Consider the following 17335-nt stretch of genomic DNA (forward strand, 5'->3'; position numbering starts at 1 on the left):
GACTCATGGAATATTTCTCTAAATTTCTTTGGAGAAATTTAAGTTCCCTGTTCACATTGACGCAAATTGCAAATGTTTGAATGATGCACGACTGTGTTTAGTCCATTTAGCAAACCGTAAATCTCCTGTTTCACATAATGGGTGAATCTCACAAAAGCTTTCAAGAACAAGGAAATGAAGTATGTTTTTAGGACTATTAAGAGTTTTTTTTTTTTTGTGTATCATGACATTACTTTCATGAAAATTAAACACATTTCAACAGAAATCTCAATACGTTAATGAAAAAGTTAGGCTATATATATAATCATAAATATTTTATTTATTCATATTATATTTAATTAATTATATTTTTATTCCATTTATATTTTATATTTATTATTTAATTTATTATTATTATTTATTTATTTATATTATATCATATTTATTTATTTATTATTATGTTTTTATATATATATTATAGCCTTTTTAATAAATATACAATTAAAATATAATAAATTCCTTTCCATTTCCTATAGCCTACTATTTGTATATAACAGATTTTTCATGATTGGTATACACAATTGTTACAAAATAATATATTTATTTATTTATTTTAATAAATGCTATTCTTTTGAACTTTCTATTCATCAATGAATTCTGAAAAAAAATGTATCATGGTCTCCATAAGAAAATGTAAGCAGCACAATTGTTTAATAAAAATCTTACCCCAAACTTTTGAATGCTATAATGTACATTTTAAAGCTTACTACTACATTCATAATCTTAAAATAAGTGTACATAAATATTGTGAGGTCACTTAAGTTCAAAACCTCTTCTTGTGAATATAGTTGCTCATTGACATGACGGTAACTGCTAACTTCCTCTTTCCACTGTTCGTAGATAGCTTGTTGGGAGGAAGAAGACACGTCTTTAAGTGCAACATGCGCAAACTCATTCGAATTTAACTCTTAGAAGTGACACTCTTTTATTTTGCTGTCAACCACATAGACTGGACCCCTGTCTTAAATATAAACTAAGGTTACCATAACTGAGCCATGAAAAGGTTTTAGACAGGACAAAGCACTGAAGCGCGTCGCATCTTACCTGACACTGCCTTTCAGAGGGAACTTCAGGTCCTGGAATTTTTTTTGTTTCTTAAATTGATATTGTGTATGTATGAGTTCACCTGTTTTAGGATAAAATTAACAAGCATTTTTTAAAACAAGCATTTAAATATTATTATTATTTTGTTTTTTACCAACTGACCAGTTTTATCATCTAAAGTATTACAAATATTATTTTTTACTGGTCTGTGAAGGAATATAATTCACTAACACTAACATTTACACACTTATACACAACATTTGAATGATTAATTATTATTAAATCCTTATGATTTTATGGTTTTACAATCACAGGTGCATCATTAGCTACACATCATGAAATAACCCATTATAAAGACACAAGATATATGCTGACAGAAAACGACAGTTGAAATACATACGTTTGATCTCCATCTGAAAGGGTAAATTCAAGTGTCGTCGTCTCTTGTGTCTTTATTGATTCCCATGTGAACGTGTGTACACCGTGAAGTGACATCAGTAGAAGTTTGAGGAGTAGTTCCAGGCGCAGCAGGAAGTGGGCGGGATGAGCTGTGAGAACACACACGTCTGGAAAGCCACATCACAGAGGCTGTACTCGATCTTCTACATTCTTGGTGGATTTTCAGGCAGGTCCAGTTAAGTACAGCACAGCAGGTGTTCTATCTATCACAGCATCTATCTATCTATCTATCTATCTATCTATCTATCTATCTATCTATCTATACTGTAAAAAGTGATCAGTTGACTTTACTTTAAAAAAGTGAGTAAATCCGTTGCCTTAAAATTATGAAGTAAATTAATGTAATTGAAAAAATTAAGTTATGTGAACTTCCACATAACTTAAGTTTTTTAATTACGCATGAAAAGCATCGAGCAATAGCAAACAACAACCATTCAACCAAGTTGACAATTCATGGACAAAATCAAGTCCCATCCCACATTTTTTCTTGTCCGTGATGCCGTTTCACTTGGATATCACCAGCCACTCACCTTCATTCATTTTTTTATTTATTTGGACGGGACAGTGCATATTAATGAATGTACAATAGAAATTGACGTAAATACGCCGGATTTAGCACAATGCTAATTTCCATCCGTAGTCCCATACATAGAAAAAAAACATACATAACAACTAATAGACATATAAAGCTAAAAAACATTAAAAGTACCTATACTATATAAAGTGCTTTTTATAATAATTATTTAAGGTGTGTAAATGCCTGTGCATAGACATCCCAAAGTGCTTGTTATAAATATATAAATCTACCTATCTGTCTACCTATCAAAATCTACCCTCTTACCTTATGTTTGCATTTTTGATTGATATTCAGCCGTCTTTTAAGCTGTTTCATAAAAATGAAACAAAAGTGGGGTTACCTCTAATTTCTAATACCTGTTCAACTGCTCGTTAACAAGCATCAGAATGGGGAAAAAAGTGATTTTTTTTTTAATTTGCGTCGGCCATGTAAGCGGAGAGATCGGATATTCCCATCAATATGAGGTGGACGTCATTGAAAAAGCTACGGTGGCGATTGACGTCAACTCAAACGTAAATATGGCCTATGTGACTGTACGTGGCAGGGTTGTTGGTGCCAGACAGTCTGGCCTGATTATTTCAGAAACTGCTGATCAACTATCTCTAGGGTTTATAGAGAATGTCCAGTGAGTGGCAGTTCTGTGGGTGAAAATGCCTTGTTGATGTCAGAGGAGAATGACCAGACTGGTTCAAGCTGATAAAAAAGGCAACAGTAACTCAAATAAGCACTTGTTACAACAAAGGTCTCTGAACGCACAACACATCCAACGTTGAAGCAGATGAGCTACATCGGCAGAACACACACTGGTGACACTCTTGTCAGCTAAGAACAGGAGAATGATTCCTGGTCTGATGAGTCTCGATTTCCACTGTGACATTCAGATGGTAGGGTCAGAATTTGGTGTAAACTACATGAGAGCAGGGATCCATCCTGCCTTGTATCAATGGTTCAGGCTAGTGGTGGTGGTGTATGTCACAGGTGGCTGTATATAATGAAGCGCACATTATTCAAGGAATCAGTCTTTAATCCAAAAATCCATGGAAAAAGTCTGGGAAACAGATTTCACAACCACTTAACACTAACCGCGTTTCCATTACCCTTCAAATTGCGCAAACTGAAATTGCGAATTGAAAATACGCCCAATGGAAACTCATTTTCGCAAAAAAGTTTTTACGCTCTCATGAGGTGGTTTTTCAGGCAATTCAAAAAAGGAATATTTCGCAAAACTGCAATGGAAACAGTTTTTGCGCATTTACAGGTCACCTGACGTAGATGGAGGTATGTTTGGACAGAGGACGAGACCGAGTTCTTCATTAAAGTCATAGAAGACAAAAGTATTACGGGAATACTGGATTAAACAACAAAGAAATGCCACAATTGATCAAGACCTTGAAGCAGAAATGAGTGAGAAACCACTCCCAGTATAAGGGGCTTTCCTTGCCATTAATGCTTGGATAACACACCTACGACTCCTTCTTTTAAAAATAATGGCTAGTTACTGGGATATACGTAAACCTACCAGCATCTGTTGCCATGATTTTTTGGAATGACTTATCGCAAGAGGGAAAAAATATGTTTTAGTCGCATAACATCGGTTAATGGAAACACCGTCATTTCGCAATAGTTTTTTTATCGACATTTAGAAAATATCGCAAAAGTTTTGCGCAAATCTGTAATGGAAACGCGGCTATTGACGACACCAAACAAAGAACTGAATGAAGACAGGACTTAAATACACAGAGGAACAAATGAACGGGATAATTAATCAAACACGGTACACATTTACGATTTTGGGCAAATGAAAGATGAACAATCGTGACGATTTCTGTGGTCATTGCTCCTGAACGGTGGTCCTACGCCGCACAGTGAGAGAGGTTCAAAGACTGCCGTTGTCACGGTCCTGTGACCAAAGAGAGCCTGCAATAATTTTCATAATTCCTTTTAGCATGATCATCTAACAGTGGGTGCTTCTCATTTCTTATTTGTGCATCCTCGTTTCCTTTCCTCGCGTCTTAGCTCCACCCCCTTAGGATGCGAGTGTATCTTCGCTCCTCATTCCTCTCCTCCTCGTGGTGCAATTAGAGAATTGAGATGTCCATCAAGATGGGTTCGATCGGTTTCCGTGTCACGGGCTGGAGGACGGAGGAGCGAGGCAGTGTTGCCAGATGTACGATAATTATCGTATTTGTACGATAATTTTGACCTCTGTACGATGTACGATCAATAATGGAAAAAATCCTATAATGTACGATAATTTCAGAACTGTGTGACACTTCAAATGATGGTCGTTGTAATAGGACTTCTCATTGATCTAGCCGTGGATTCTACGTCTACCGGGGGAAGAACCTGTAGAGAGAGGGAGCGAGAGACCTTGCGTGTGTGTGCTAGTGTGCCTCACGAAGCGCATGTAAGGACCCAACCAATCAATTGTAAGTGCGGGCGGGCTTTTATCCCGAATCAGAACCGAACACACACCCCCCCCCCCCCCCCCCGTTGGAGATTTCTTGACTCCCAGAAATGACTTTGTGCAGGTTGGGATGTCTGTCATTTTCATGTCGTTGACTCGTGTACGATAATTTTCTTCCAAATACGATAATTTTGAGCTTCTGGTACGATACTTGGACATTTCCAATCTGGCAACACTGGAGCGAGGAAATGAAGAAGCATTACTTTGAGTATCGAGAAGCACTCACTGTGTTTGCTGCTACGACCGACGTCTACTGACTAGCCAATAAAAATGCAACATGAAGTGGCGTATTGATCACCACAACAAGGCGCTAAAACTTAAAACTACTTACCTCAAGCTCCATTTGCAAGATTGGAATACCAAGTTGGCCACTTTTCCCTAGCCATGACCGTGTCCATATTCTCCTCTTTCGCTTCCTGCTCTTTATTTCAGCGCACATTAAAAACCACAAGCGGGATTCATCTTGCTCTACACTAGCGCATGCTAATGATGTTTTATTCTTTGATACTAACTTGCGTCGTAGCCTATGATTCAATAGGTGTCATCATCGTAAAGTCTACAAACATTAGTTTATTAGATCTGCGTCGTACAGTGTGATATTTGTAATGATCTTATAGGATTGGCGAAATGTAGCGGGCATTAGAAACTATGTCAAATGACAGGGCACTCTGGCAAACAGGAACAGAACTAACACAAAGCCAAAACAGAGCCTACATGGGGGGGTGTTACGGCCCTTGGCCTGTTTCTGGTCGCTCTCCTGCCCCTCCTCCTCCTCTCTTTTAGGCCTAATTGCTGGCACCTGGGAGGCTGGTGTTTAAATAGGAGCTCCTCCGCTGCATTGATCTCTTCCTGTTCTGGTCTGGTGGCTAAAGGCTCGAACGCTGCTCTGTTGTCCGGGTCCACGCCTCGCTCGTGACGCCAGGACTTCACATAGATGGACATTTAAGTTCATCTAAGTTCATGTCTTGTATTTGTGAATTCACCCAACACACACAATACATCCATGCACCTACCCTACACTACTGATGCTGACACTCACACCCCATTGTTGGTTTTGTTGTTTAAATTTTTTGTTAGTTGCACCATTTGCTCGTGGCTTGGTCTCCTATCTCTTGTTATGGCTCTGAATCAGTCATAACAAGTGTAATGGCGTGCAGATATTTTTTGGGCCCTTAGTGAGGATCGCTTAAACACCACAGTGTTGTTGCTGACCATGTGACTGTACACAGTCTACCCATCTGGCTACTAAGACTATCGCAACTTCTGTTTCATGCTGACTAAAACAAAAACCAATATCAAGCACATTAAAACTACTGTGAAATTGTTTAAAAAAAGCTTGAAAAAATGGATTTCAGTGAGCAGAAATGCTGAAACATAAATTCATGCTTACATGTTTTGTGCGTTTCTCATTTTCAAGCAGACTAACTTGACGTTTTTCACGCTGTTTGTTTCACACCTCTGGCCTCCCTCCAGCCATTTGTGGTTTTTCTGATCTCACTCTTTAAACTTCCCTTACATTTTCTAGAAACTTTTTCAAAATTTGGATAATTAATTAGCAGTGATAAAAATATTTGATAATTAGTTAACTTTTAATGTAGTAAAATTTATATTTTGATGCTAACTTTTGCTACAAAATGATTTTCTTTTCTACTGGTAATTCACAATGTGGTTAACTCGTCTTTGAACAGTCTCAGACTTGCAGATTAACATACACTGAAGGCAACTCAGTTGAAATCTGGAAAACACTGGCATAGTGTGTTGGAATTTAGTATTGCAACTGCTGGACATGGTTCGGATTATAATATTTTCATTGGATATAAGCTTAAACATCTCCATGATTATGCTTCTGATTATAGTTTTTTCATTGGATATAAGCCTAAACATCTCCATAACTATTTACCTGTACTTTCCCTTTAAATGACATCAACACTAAGGTATGACAGTAAAATATTTAAAAAAAAAATTTAAAACGTAGAGACAATAAGACACCGTACGACAGTTTCTCATTAAAATGAAGATACATTTTATTTCTTTTCTTAAAAAAACAAACAATACAAAAAAAATCTGAGGAGGAAAAATGAAACAAAAGAAACCAGTTTAAAATTAAATCAAGCACAAAAAAACAAAACATTCATACGTTTTTGGACAGCTAGGTTAAAAACCAATTCATAGACAGCACGAGTGGAAAATATTCAGAGATGCCTGGCAGAAAGGATCGGACCATGTCAGAATGCCATGTATGCACTTGTAGACAGAAAAGCCCCTTGAAATGCATCATGGGATATACATCATATGTGTCTGGAATTAAAAACAAGCAGCAACAGAAATATATATTTAATGAGCAAACACACATAAGGTATGAATAGTACAATTCTTCTCAATCCTCACAGTGCAAATATGCCTCTCTGTGTCAGGACATCACAAACACATCTGATCCAGGGCTGAAGAATAACAATATTTGACCTTTTTAAAACATTATTTGCTTGGTTGAAGAGATCCCCAACATTGAGCAATACAATCTCTGGGCGAAACGGGCAAGAGTCAAAGATGCCCTCTGTTTCTGAACATTTAGCTTTGCGGTACAAGATTTTGAAAAACAGGCTTGGTAAGGCAGAAAGACATCAGATTCACATTTCCCGTGCAATTAACCATTTTAAGGCCCGATCTCAGCACGCTCACTGCGAGCCTCTTTTGAGAAAAGAGATGAAAGCATTCATACTGCAGCCTTAATATGAGATGATCTGGCGGATGAGGAAAAAAAACAAAAACAAAAAAACTAAATTCATGATTCTTGAAGAAATATTCCAGGTTCAAAACGAGTTTAGCTTGATGGATGGCAACTCGTACCTCAGTTTGCCAAAAAAAAAAACAACAACAAAGAACACACCAAGAAATGAACTTACAATGGGGCAAACATCAGACACTTGCCATTGTAAGTACACAACAAACTGAGGTACAAATTGAAATTACGTTCTGTGGTAATGTCGCAGAATTTGACATTTTTAATCCAGAATATTACTAAAACAGTAACTGCATTATGGTTCAAACTACACAAATTGAGACTGTTTATTTAAAAGGTAAAACTGAAAATTGAATAGCAAACCCTGGATAAAGTGTACCACGACAAATGTAATTCTCAAACCACGAGCATTAGATGTCAGTTTCTCCATCTTCCGCAGATGATCCAAGCGAGCGCATGTTGAATAAATACAAAACGAATCCTCAGATAAGCAGAGCCGCTAGTATCCAAACAAACGGCGTGAACTATTACGGATTGCAAAACTTCCTAACGAATGGCTTTCTAGAGAGGAATCACTACACAACAAACGCATTGGACCTTAATTAAACACTGTTTCAGAACTTTGCAAAACTATTCATACGTTAAAATGATGTACTTTCGCAAATCGAATGCGACATTCGTTAAACGCAAGCAAAATTGGTTCGTAAAACCAATCTTGCGCAAATTGCAGTGAATCGACTGCGACAATTTGTAAACGATTGCATTTACACTCCAATAAGCCATTACACTAATACTTGTTTTGTTTGCACGGTGTGAAAGGAGTTCATTTACGCAAGAATGGTTTTACGAACATTTTACACAGAATTTTGTTTCATGAATGAGGAACATCGGTCGCAACAATGCAGAGTAGGCAATAAGCTTTATACATGTTACCGAAATGAACAAGAGCGCTAAAGCAAAAGAGATTTTTTGAGAATACGGTCATGTGATTACCCTGGGCGAGCAGCGGCGCTACTGGTTGGAACGATGGGCTTCCCTCGAGATTATATACCCATAAATAAACAGACTCAGACACATTTTACTCAATAATATATATAGATATATACGCTAACAAGTTCTGGGAAAATGTCCTTTGCGATATGGAATTTATAGGCAAAAAAAAAAAAAAAAAAAAAGGGAAATCAAAAGAGTTCAAACCGTTGAGCCAGGCCACAACAGACAATGAAAAAAATCTGAAAAGCAAACAAGCCCAACCCTCTCCCACCCCCCACCCCAAAAAATGCAGATAAGGAAAGAGTGTAAAGGGAAAGAGAAGAAGAAAGGGACGCCGTTAATAACATGGCTAGTCTTCCCCGGATGGAGCCTCCTCTTCTGAGCCGTCCTCTTCCTCCTCGTCTTCCTCATCTTCGGGGGCGTCATCCTTTGTCTTTTTGGTGGGAGGAGACTCTTTCTTCTCCACCTCGTCTTCCTCCTCGTCTTCAAGGGGGCTCTCGGGTTCCTCGTCATCTTTAGGTGAGGATTTCTCCAGTGCTTTAGCTGCACTTGGGCGACCTTTCCCTTTCCCCTTCATGGGGCTGGGGTTCACTGAGGAACAAACACACACGTTCACATTAACTTTAAAACTTTGGAGTCAGTAAGGTCCTGTTTACTCCTGGTATTAAGATGCGTTTTGGTCGATTGATCACAAGTGGATGACGCTAAATACAGGTGGAAACGAGGTCGAGCTTGTCCACTTTCGACCACTTCCAGAGGTAGTGGAAAACGCATTCGACCGGATTGCTTTCGTAGTGTAAACCCTCATATGGTCAAATGTGTTCAAGCCACAAAAGACGCCTAATGACCGGATGCGTAAACATTATGGGAAGCGCACTAGCCAGACGAGATTTATACTTTGTGCGTTTTTCACCTTAAAACCAATTTTGTGTTTCATCCGACAAAGAAAAGCACAATGTTCTCTCAAACATTCCTGATTTCTAACACACACTCACAGTGTTCAGCGTGGTATTGCGACTGTCAGAGCAGAAATGAAAGCTGCTGCTCTCCGTGTGTTTTCCTGTCGTCTCCGGGCGCGTTTATATGTGAATTACATTGAAAAACCAATATACAGGGTGGGCCATTTATATGGATACACCGTAATAACATGGGACTGGTTGGTGATATTAAAGCCCTGTTTGTGGACTTCTAAATGGCCACCATGGTCACCACCCATCTTGAGGAGTTTGCCCCCTCACATATACTAATGTGCCACAAACAGGACTTTAATATCACCAACCATTCCCATGTTATTACGGTGTATCCATATAAATGGCCCACCCTGTATTTCCCTGCCCATAGACCCTCCCCTCGAAGTAATCAGGACAGAAGTGGGCAAAAGAGATGGATTAAAACACCAGGTGCAAACAGGAATGTGTCTCCCTCGTCTACTTTTTATCCGATCAACCAAAACGCATCTTAACACCAGGTGTAAACAAGGCCTAAGAGTTTGTTTTTTAAAGAAAGGACACTAAATTGATCAAAGATGACAGTAAAGACTAGGGAAGTGCAAAACTAGTCAATTAAACAGTACAGCTGCTTCTAGTAGCAAATGCCCATCACTTTATTCGCCAAGTGTGCCGCGTTTACTATGGGATTTGACTGTTTGATTCATAGATTAAGTGCTCAAATAGATCATATATACACAAGTCTTTAGATGATGTCTTTCTTTTAGACTAGTCGGTTACAAAACTTCCATTTAAACGAGTTGAAGCCCACATCCTGTCCAAGCTGCTCTTTTCCGTAACCATGAAAATCTTAGCGGCGTCAGTGGTTACCTGTGGCCTTTAGCCGGGGTTTAGGGGATTTCTTGTCCTTCTTCTCAACTCTCCTTCCTCCTTTCTGCACCACTTTTTTGCCTTTCTTTTTGGAGTGCCCATAGTCACTGTCATCATCATCATCAACCATGAAGTCTTCATCACTGCCAGACTCTTCTGCAGAGAAAATCAGAAAGTACATTTTTATGAAATGTGAGTGGCGCTTGGCTGTGCAAAAATGGCCACCGCAATACTATTGTAATGTGAACCATTGCTATGGTGTTACTAAGGGATTCTGAGTAGTTAATGTCATGTTAAGTTGCCAGGGCGGTATGGGTGTCTAATAACTGGCTTTTTGTTAATTTGAGGCATCTTTAAACAGTGTCTGCTTAACATTCGGTGTAAAGACATAATGCCGCATAACTAAATTATGCCTGCTCTGACCCACCTCAACTGCTAATATAAAAGTAGCCTATACTATTAAAAATTGCTGTGTAAATGCATTTGAGAAGTATTAAACAGTCTGTGTTAAGAATCCTAATGGCCACTTCAGAAGCACTTCTGTGCCACCTTTACAGTGTAAATTTGGCATCGTTTTATCATTCGCCAGTCCAAGTATGAACAAAATTAATAATAATAGTGATGCTGAGTCAAAGTGTCAAACATATTGAACACTGCAGTTAAAAAGCATCACACTTACGGTCCAGGAACGCCTGCTCTTCCTCATCTTTCTCCTCATCCTCACTGCCACCGTCTCCAAGAAGGATTTCTCTCTGTTTGGACACGGCCTTTGACGCAGCCTGCCTCACCTGCCTCGGTTTCCTGCTCACCTCTTTATCATCATCACTATCATCTGCAGAGGAATCACAAGTGTCAACAACATGCAGAACAGATGCATTCACATTATGCTCTATTTGCATTTCAGAACACGCACTCCTAAACTGTGGTTGTTTTATATGTTGGTCAGATGGTCTTTTTCAGTCTAAATGGACAGTTAATGGCCAGAATAAGACTAAACTTTATGCTCATAGTTTAACATCTGCTGCTTCATGTTTTATGCATGAGAATTCAAGGAGAAATAAGGTTTTATTTTTTTTGTCTGTCCACGTCTCACCTCCACCTCGTTTCCTCTTCAGTGACTTTTTGCCTGGCTTCTCCACCTTTGCTTTCTTTCCCTTTTTGGCCTTTTTATCATCATAGTCACTTCCTCCATCTTCCTCTTCCCCTTCCTCTCCAAAGTCGTTGTCTTCATCACTACCGAAGTCATCTTTCAAACACAAGATTAGACGTTAATCATTTTTTATGCCACTTTATTTTGAATCAAATCATCCGCGGTAGATAAAAAAACACAATTTACCTGCGGAGTCATTTTTGGGTTTGGACAGTTTGTCATCTGAATCCTCGCTGTAAGGGAAAAGGTTTGTTAGTGGTTTGAACTTTGAAGGAGAATGTCCTTGTATGTGGCATTTATTTCCTAGTTATAATTAACCGCAGCATATATGTGGGTCATAAGGAGAAAATGGATCTCAAAAAGGTTCACGATCCCTGGGGATCCCAAAACACACAAATCCTGTCATGAAATTCACCATTTAATACATATAAAATCATTTTAAATGCATTATTCTAATAATATTTTTTCATCAAATATACGGTTATACACCAAAGCTGGAAAAAGACTAGATTCTTGCCTCTCTTCCTGTGAATTCTTAGTCTTCTTGTTCTTGATTTCACGGGGTGGAGCACGTATCTTCTTAGTTGTTTCCTTGTCTCTCCCATAGTCCTCATCTGGAGGCAGAAACGAGATGGATTGAACCATGAAGTAAATGACTGCATAAACTGATTATTTAAAACAATCTCTGAAAGGTCACCAATCGACCTGCAGAATATTTGCATTCCAATATCGACTAAACTTGGAAAGAAATTCTTTGTCGCACATCAATACTTTTCAGAAAGCTAAAATTACAGGTTTTAGAGATGGTTTTTTACCTGCATCGTCGGATTCATTAAACTGGGAGTAATTCACCACCTTTCTGTTCCTGTAGGAAAGACAAAATACTGTAACAAGAGTTTGTGATGCAGCGGTGCATGTGACGTTAATTCTTGTTTTAAGGGCTTACAGACCATCAGAAGGTGGTCAGCATTTCTGCAGGAAACCGAAGTTAATTTAACATGCCTCGCTTCATTATGTTTACTTAAATTAATGATCGTTAAATAGTTCCTCAATTAGCATTTCAATGAGGGTTTCATTAATACTGCAGTCTTGTTCCATTTAACCACTCAGGCCAGACATGGTGTTGAGATGCTTGAAAAGCCACAAGCTACTTTAAAGTAATTAGACGTTTTGGATTATAAATTACAATACTTGAATCATCAATCCAGAAAGGACATGATAATATACATAATGACATGTATAACTAATAATTATCATATTTTGTCTACATGTACATGTACATGCCACATACATTCATTAATACATTTGATTTTGATTTATAAACAGTAAAACCCTTCACAGTATCAATCACGTGACACACGTAGAAACCTACCCCCCCCCCGCCCCCAACCACAAAAAAAAAAACACCCCAACAACTACCATTAACCAAGTAAAATCGGACAAAATACTAGGGATTTTGTTCAAATTATGCAAAAAATATTTTACATTAAAAATAAATAGGCTAACTTTGTGAAATAAATTTAATCGCAAGTCTTCTTTTGGCGTAATTCCTCATATTTACCATGCCATGGTGGTAATAGTTATTACAGTACGAGGCTTTTCAGAATCTGCCATTTTATTCATTTTTTTTTTTCTTAAATAACTGTGGTGGCTAATATCAAATAAAAAAAATAACTTATTTAATAAGTTATAATGAAGTAATAAATCGGTATTCGCTATATTTGCATATAATCACGACGGTTAATGTTCGTAAGCACAGCGTGTTACGTTTTTTTCTGTAACGTTACAGTCGATACGTGAGGAAGGCGCGCACCATTTTTACTCTTTTTTTGTTATGTCGGCCCTCGGTCGACAACGCATAAGTCACATACACTAATCTCCTTTTGCCATTTGAACTCAAAATATGGACACTGAACATCAAATTTTGTGCACGTTTTTCACATAACTCCAAACGGGAGGTGTGGTCGCTCTCAGCCACCCCGCCCCCCTCTGACGTCACGCGCGTCGTGTTAATTTACCGCTATCAAAAAAAAAATACATTAAAAACGCGCTTCCCTCCCTAAAACACCAACGGGCTTTCGCAATCTATTGTTTCGGCATCGTTGAGAAATCTGCGCAAATATGTGCGCTTTACAGGTTGCAAAATCACTTGAATGGGCCAATGTGCACCTCCAATGGGATTTTATTACCCCTCCTGAAGCTTTGGCGAGGATGAATGGGAAGCCATATTCTCACTGGCTTACAAGGAAACATGAAGCCTTTTAGTGCTTCTCAAACAACAAATATATTGTGAAATATAGGTAGGAGATGCAGGAAGAATAACAGATTTCAGAATCCTGATTGATGCACATTAGAAACGTGCACGATATCCCCATAAATGTAAAAGACACAGCCCTCCGCCACTGGGGAAGAAACAACGAGCAAAATGCATGCACGAATGAGCCAAAATGTTACAAAATCGAGCTCTAAAACAAGAACATAACGATGCCTGGCACATGCGTGAAGCCTAGAAGTCAGTGTGCATGCAGCAGCCATCAGCAGGACGAATGGAAACCCACGTACCTCACTGGTCTTGCCATTTTGCAGGAATACTGTAGAGGTTAAAAATTGTGAAAGAGCAAAAGAAAAGCAGGGAAAATGCAAACAAAATGTGCTGTTTTAAAACACAAGAGGTGACGTCGCAAAACCAACGCCCTCTCCCTGTGGTAAAAATCAAACAATGCGGGAGATATTCCTGCTCTACGAAGGTATTTAGTTTAAATTTTACCTTCAGCTACTCAAAATGGTGAATAAAACAAACTGAAACTGCAGCCTTCGCGCAACCTAACGATTGGATGGAGGGCGGGCATTGCCGTTCAAACTCAGCCCACTCTGCTAGATTTGCCCAGAGAGCGACGCTATTGGCCAGTTCAAACGATTGTTCGATTTGTGATTGGGTTTTGTGGCTGTCTATCAAACGTAGGGTCTCCAAAGCATTTACCCTCCCCCTCGTTTGCGGATAGGTTGAACAGCATGGCTCGGCTCAGAAACAAAAAGAGGCCCTCACGATATGCAAGATGTCCCAGTTTAACTGTAGAACAACTTTGTGTCGTTTGTTTCTTTTGAAATTAAGTTTATATAAGCGAAAGCACACGGCAGAAGGTTTGAGACCTCGAAAATATGTATTTTGTTGGCTACTGACCTAGAATCAGACCTAACTCGATCACTTTTTAAATTATATTATTGCAATACTGATAAAAGGAATATGTTGCTTTAATGCTAACAGTTACTAGCATTATTCAATCATGTGTCATCATTAAAGTTCATATTATAATAATGTTAATTATTGTTTTTATGGGAAATAAGATAAATGTTTGGATATTTGATCACATTCCCATTTTTCTCAATGCTGAATTGTGTAATAGATTAAATCGCAGTGAAAACAAAAAAGTAGTGTAGTCGATTCTAATATCTCCAGACTATCCACCCTCATGGTTTGCTTTGTTTTGTTGAAAGCATTGCTCAGAAATGGTCCTATTTTGATGTTGTCCACTTTTAGTTGAGTGTTCCCCTGAAATTAAGTTTACATAAATTAATGTATGGTTTGAGAGCTTCGAAAAGAAGGATTTTAGAAAGATTTAAGACCCATAAAGTATTGATTTTAGCTGACTCTCTACCCTGACAATGTGACCTAACTTGATAATTATTGAAAGAATATTATTGCAAATATAATAATGCATTACTTTAATACTGATCTTTATAATAGCTTTAATAATATTTGCCCTTGTTATTTTGATGGAAATGAATGTGAATAACAGTGTAGGCTGTTTAATATTCAGTCTCCAGAGGTACAAGGAATGCATCTAACATGTAATTTCAAAGGATTTTAATGCTCACATCATATGCAGTGACTGTGTATTTCCCTTTATTTCTGTTCCAGGAAAAGGGATTTCTTCCTCTTTATTCCCCTAGTCTTTCGCTGCAGACCCTGGAATCCTCTCTGCTCAGCAGTTATTGAAGTGAGGAGAAGGTATGTCTCCATGGCAACCAGGTATGATTCTCGTCATTTTTATTTATTTATTTATTCGCCCATCCATCAGTGTTTGCATTTCTTCAGCCTTCCGTAATCTTCCAAAACATCACTGGAAGAGTTCCTGAGAAGGAAATCGACTACTATCGAGGGTCAGTCATCTCATATTGCTTTTGTTTATTTGGATGCATGTCATCTGTTGCCACAGCAACCACTCACTTTTCTCCCTGGAGTGCACACAGAAATCACATCTAAATTCGAAGACAAATGCTGTCAGAAAAAGTAGGACATGTGAAAAAATGGCTATCACACCATATGTGTGGAGGCCACATGCATAAACTTGTGTTTGCTCACAGCTCATGGGCAAAGTGCAGTGCAGTGTAGGGCTCTAAATCACTAGTTTCTGTTTGTCAGACCAAAAACTCATTTGATCTGATATGAACTTATCTTAATGTGGGTGAACCCTGTCATAACATCCTTTCAAAATCTATAAATAAATAAATAAATCAAGCATGTTTTAGGACCATTCACTTTTTTTTCTTCCTTTTTTTTTTTGCAATGTGAAAAATAAATGAGCAAGGGCTCAATGCTAAGGATTTATTATATTTTTGGTTCAAATTTTAACTTGCCATGCTAGAATTTTCACTGGCCCCACCACAAAAAAAGTTATAAATTAAAATAGTTATTGTTTTCATTGTGTTTGACCCATTAAACACAAGCAAACAGTAATGAAATAAAAACAAATAATCAAATTTTGAGCAATACAATGCTTTTCAGGTTGGTTTAACAGTAGTTTTCAGGTATCCTACAAAAAATTAATAACGTAATCCAATGTAAAATAACACAGCATTTTCCTCACTGTATACATTAAATATAGATTAATCCTTATTAAAGTTAAAAAAAGTTATTCAGTCAAGAGCAGTGTGTGATTTGTTTTCTCTGTTGTCTGATTAACATTAAAGGGATAGTTCACCCAAAAATTTAAATTCTGTCATAATTCACCCGCCCTCATGTCGTTCCTAACCCGTAAGACTTTCGTTCATCTTCAGAACACAAATGAAGATCTTTATAATAAAATCTGAGAGCTTTCTGTCCCTCCACTGACAGCTACGCGAACATTTCAGTGCACTGGAAGTATTTTGCGATTGAGACAGACCTTAAAATGGCCGACTCCCTGATCAGTGCCCTGAATACTGGAGGAGCTGACAGAGACACACCCGTTCACTTAAAACAAAACTGACTGTTTACTAGGAACGATACTCCCCGAGACTGGCATTTTGACATCATTTTGTGAATTTGTCCGTTCGAGTGCAAGAAGACGTGGAAGAACTCAATTCAGTATTCACGCTGTTTGAGAGGTGGCTTTCTGTGGGCGCACTTCGGATGTGTGCGGTCCTTATTGTCGAGCCCTGTTTAATTAAAGAAAGAAAATAATGATTAAAGAATAGAATGTAAAATGTCTAGAACAGGTATTAAGAATCTGAAAAGATAATGTGCACGGAAATAATGTCAAAATGCATAGGCCTACATGTTTTTTTGTTTTTTTTACAATAAGGTTTCATTTGTTAAAGCTACACTGTGTAATTTTTTTAGTTGATTCTTAGCAAAAAACACTTAGTTCTTTCAAAAATATATGTGCTCATTAATGTATATTTACATCTTTCAAGTAATAAAGTATTCTCGTAAGTTTATAATCTGCCATTGAAAGTACATACGGGTGAGGGGTTCGAATGCCGGTCGCCATGTTGCCCCTCCATCTTGAAACTACATTAGCCAAAGAGGGACATACCTGTAAATTCAAGCTTCGCCTTCCGCGCTTTACACTCAGTGACAGAGACGAATGCGAGGGGGAGATTACTCGCGACTGCCGGCAGATTTGAAAGATTGCTGATGGAGGATCACGCCTATTTTCGAGGACATGTAGCAGAGTCGCCAAGGAAGCGAAAGAGAGAATTAAAACGTCAACGCGACAGGCAAATCAGCAAGACCAAAGTCAATATTGGAGTAACTTTTCCCAGATGGAAAGAGCTCATGAGGAGC

The 17335-nt window shown here is 38.2% G+C and overlaps 1 protein-coding gene across 1 annotated transcript; it reads right to left on the minus strand.

Moving 5' to 3' along the window:
* Nucleotides 1–6587: 6587 nt before the first annotated feature.
* On the minus strand, nt 6588–14106 carry nucks1a (nuclear casein kinase and cyclin-dependent kinase substrate 1a). Its single transcript, XM_079857462.1, has 8 exons — nt 13849–14106; nt 12102–12151; nt 11804–11900; nt 11473–11519; nt 11230–11382; nt 10816–10968; nt 10137–10292; nt 6588–8910 (listed from the first exon to the last, which is right to left on the minus strand). The coding sequence occupies exons 1-8, from the start codon at nt 13863–13865 to the stop codon at nt 8669–8671; spliced, it is 915 nt and encodes a 304-aa protein (XP_079713588.1). The 5' UTR covers nt 13866–14106; the 3' UTR covers nt 6588–8668.
* Between the last annotated feature and the right edge of the window lie 3229 nt (nt 14107–17335).

This window comes from Squalius cephalus (assembly GCF_949319135.1).
Source record: "Squalius cephalus genome assembly, chromosome: 22".
NCBI lineage: Eukaryota > Metazoa > Chordata > Actinopteri > Cypriniformes > Leuciscidae > Squalius > Squalius cephalus.

Excerpts from the sequence above, each read along its gene's own strand:
- nucks1a (XM_079857462.1), bottom strand. Across the intron at positions 11,901-12,101 it reads TAATGAATCCGACGATGCAG|ATGAGGACTATGGGAGAGAC; the intron begins GTAAAAAACCAT and ends TTCTGCCTCCAG. Across the intron at positions 8,911-10,136 it reads ACCCCGGCTAAAGGCCACAG|TGAACCCCAGCCCCATGAAG; the intron begins GTAACCACTGAC and ends TTTGTTCCTCAG.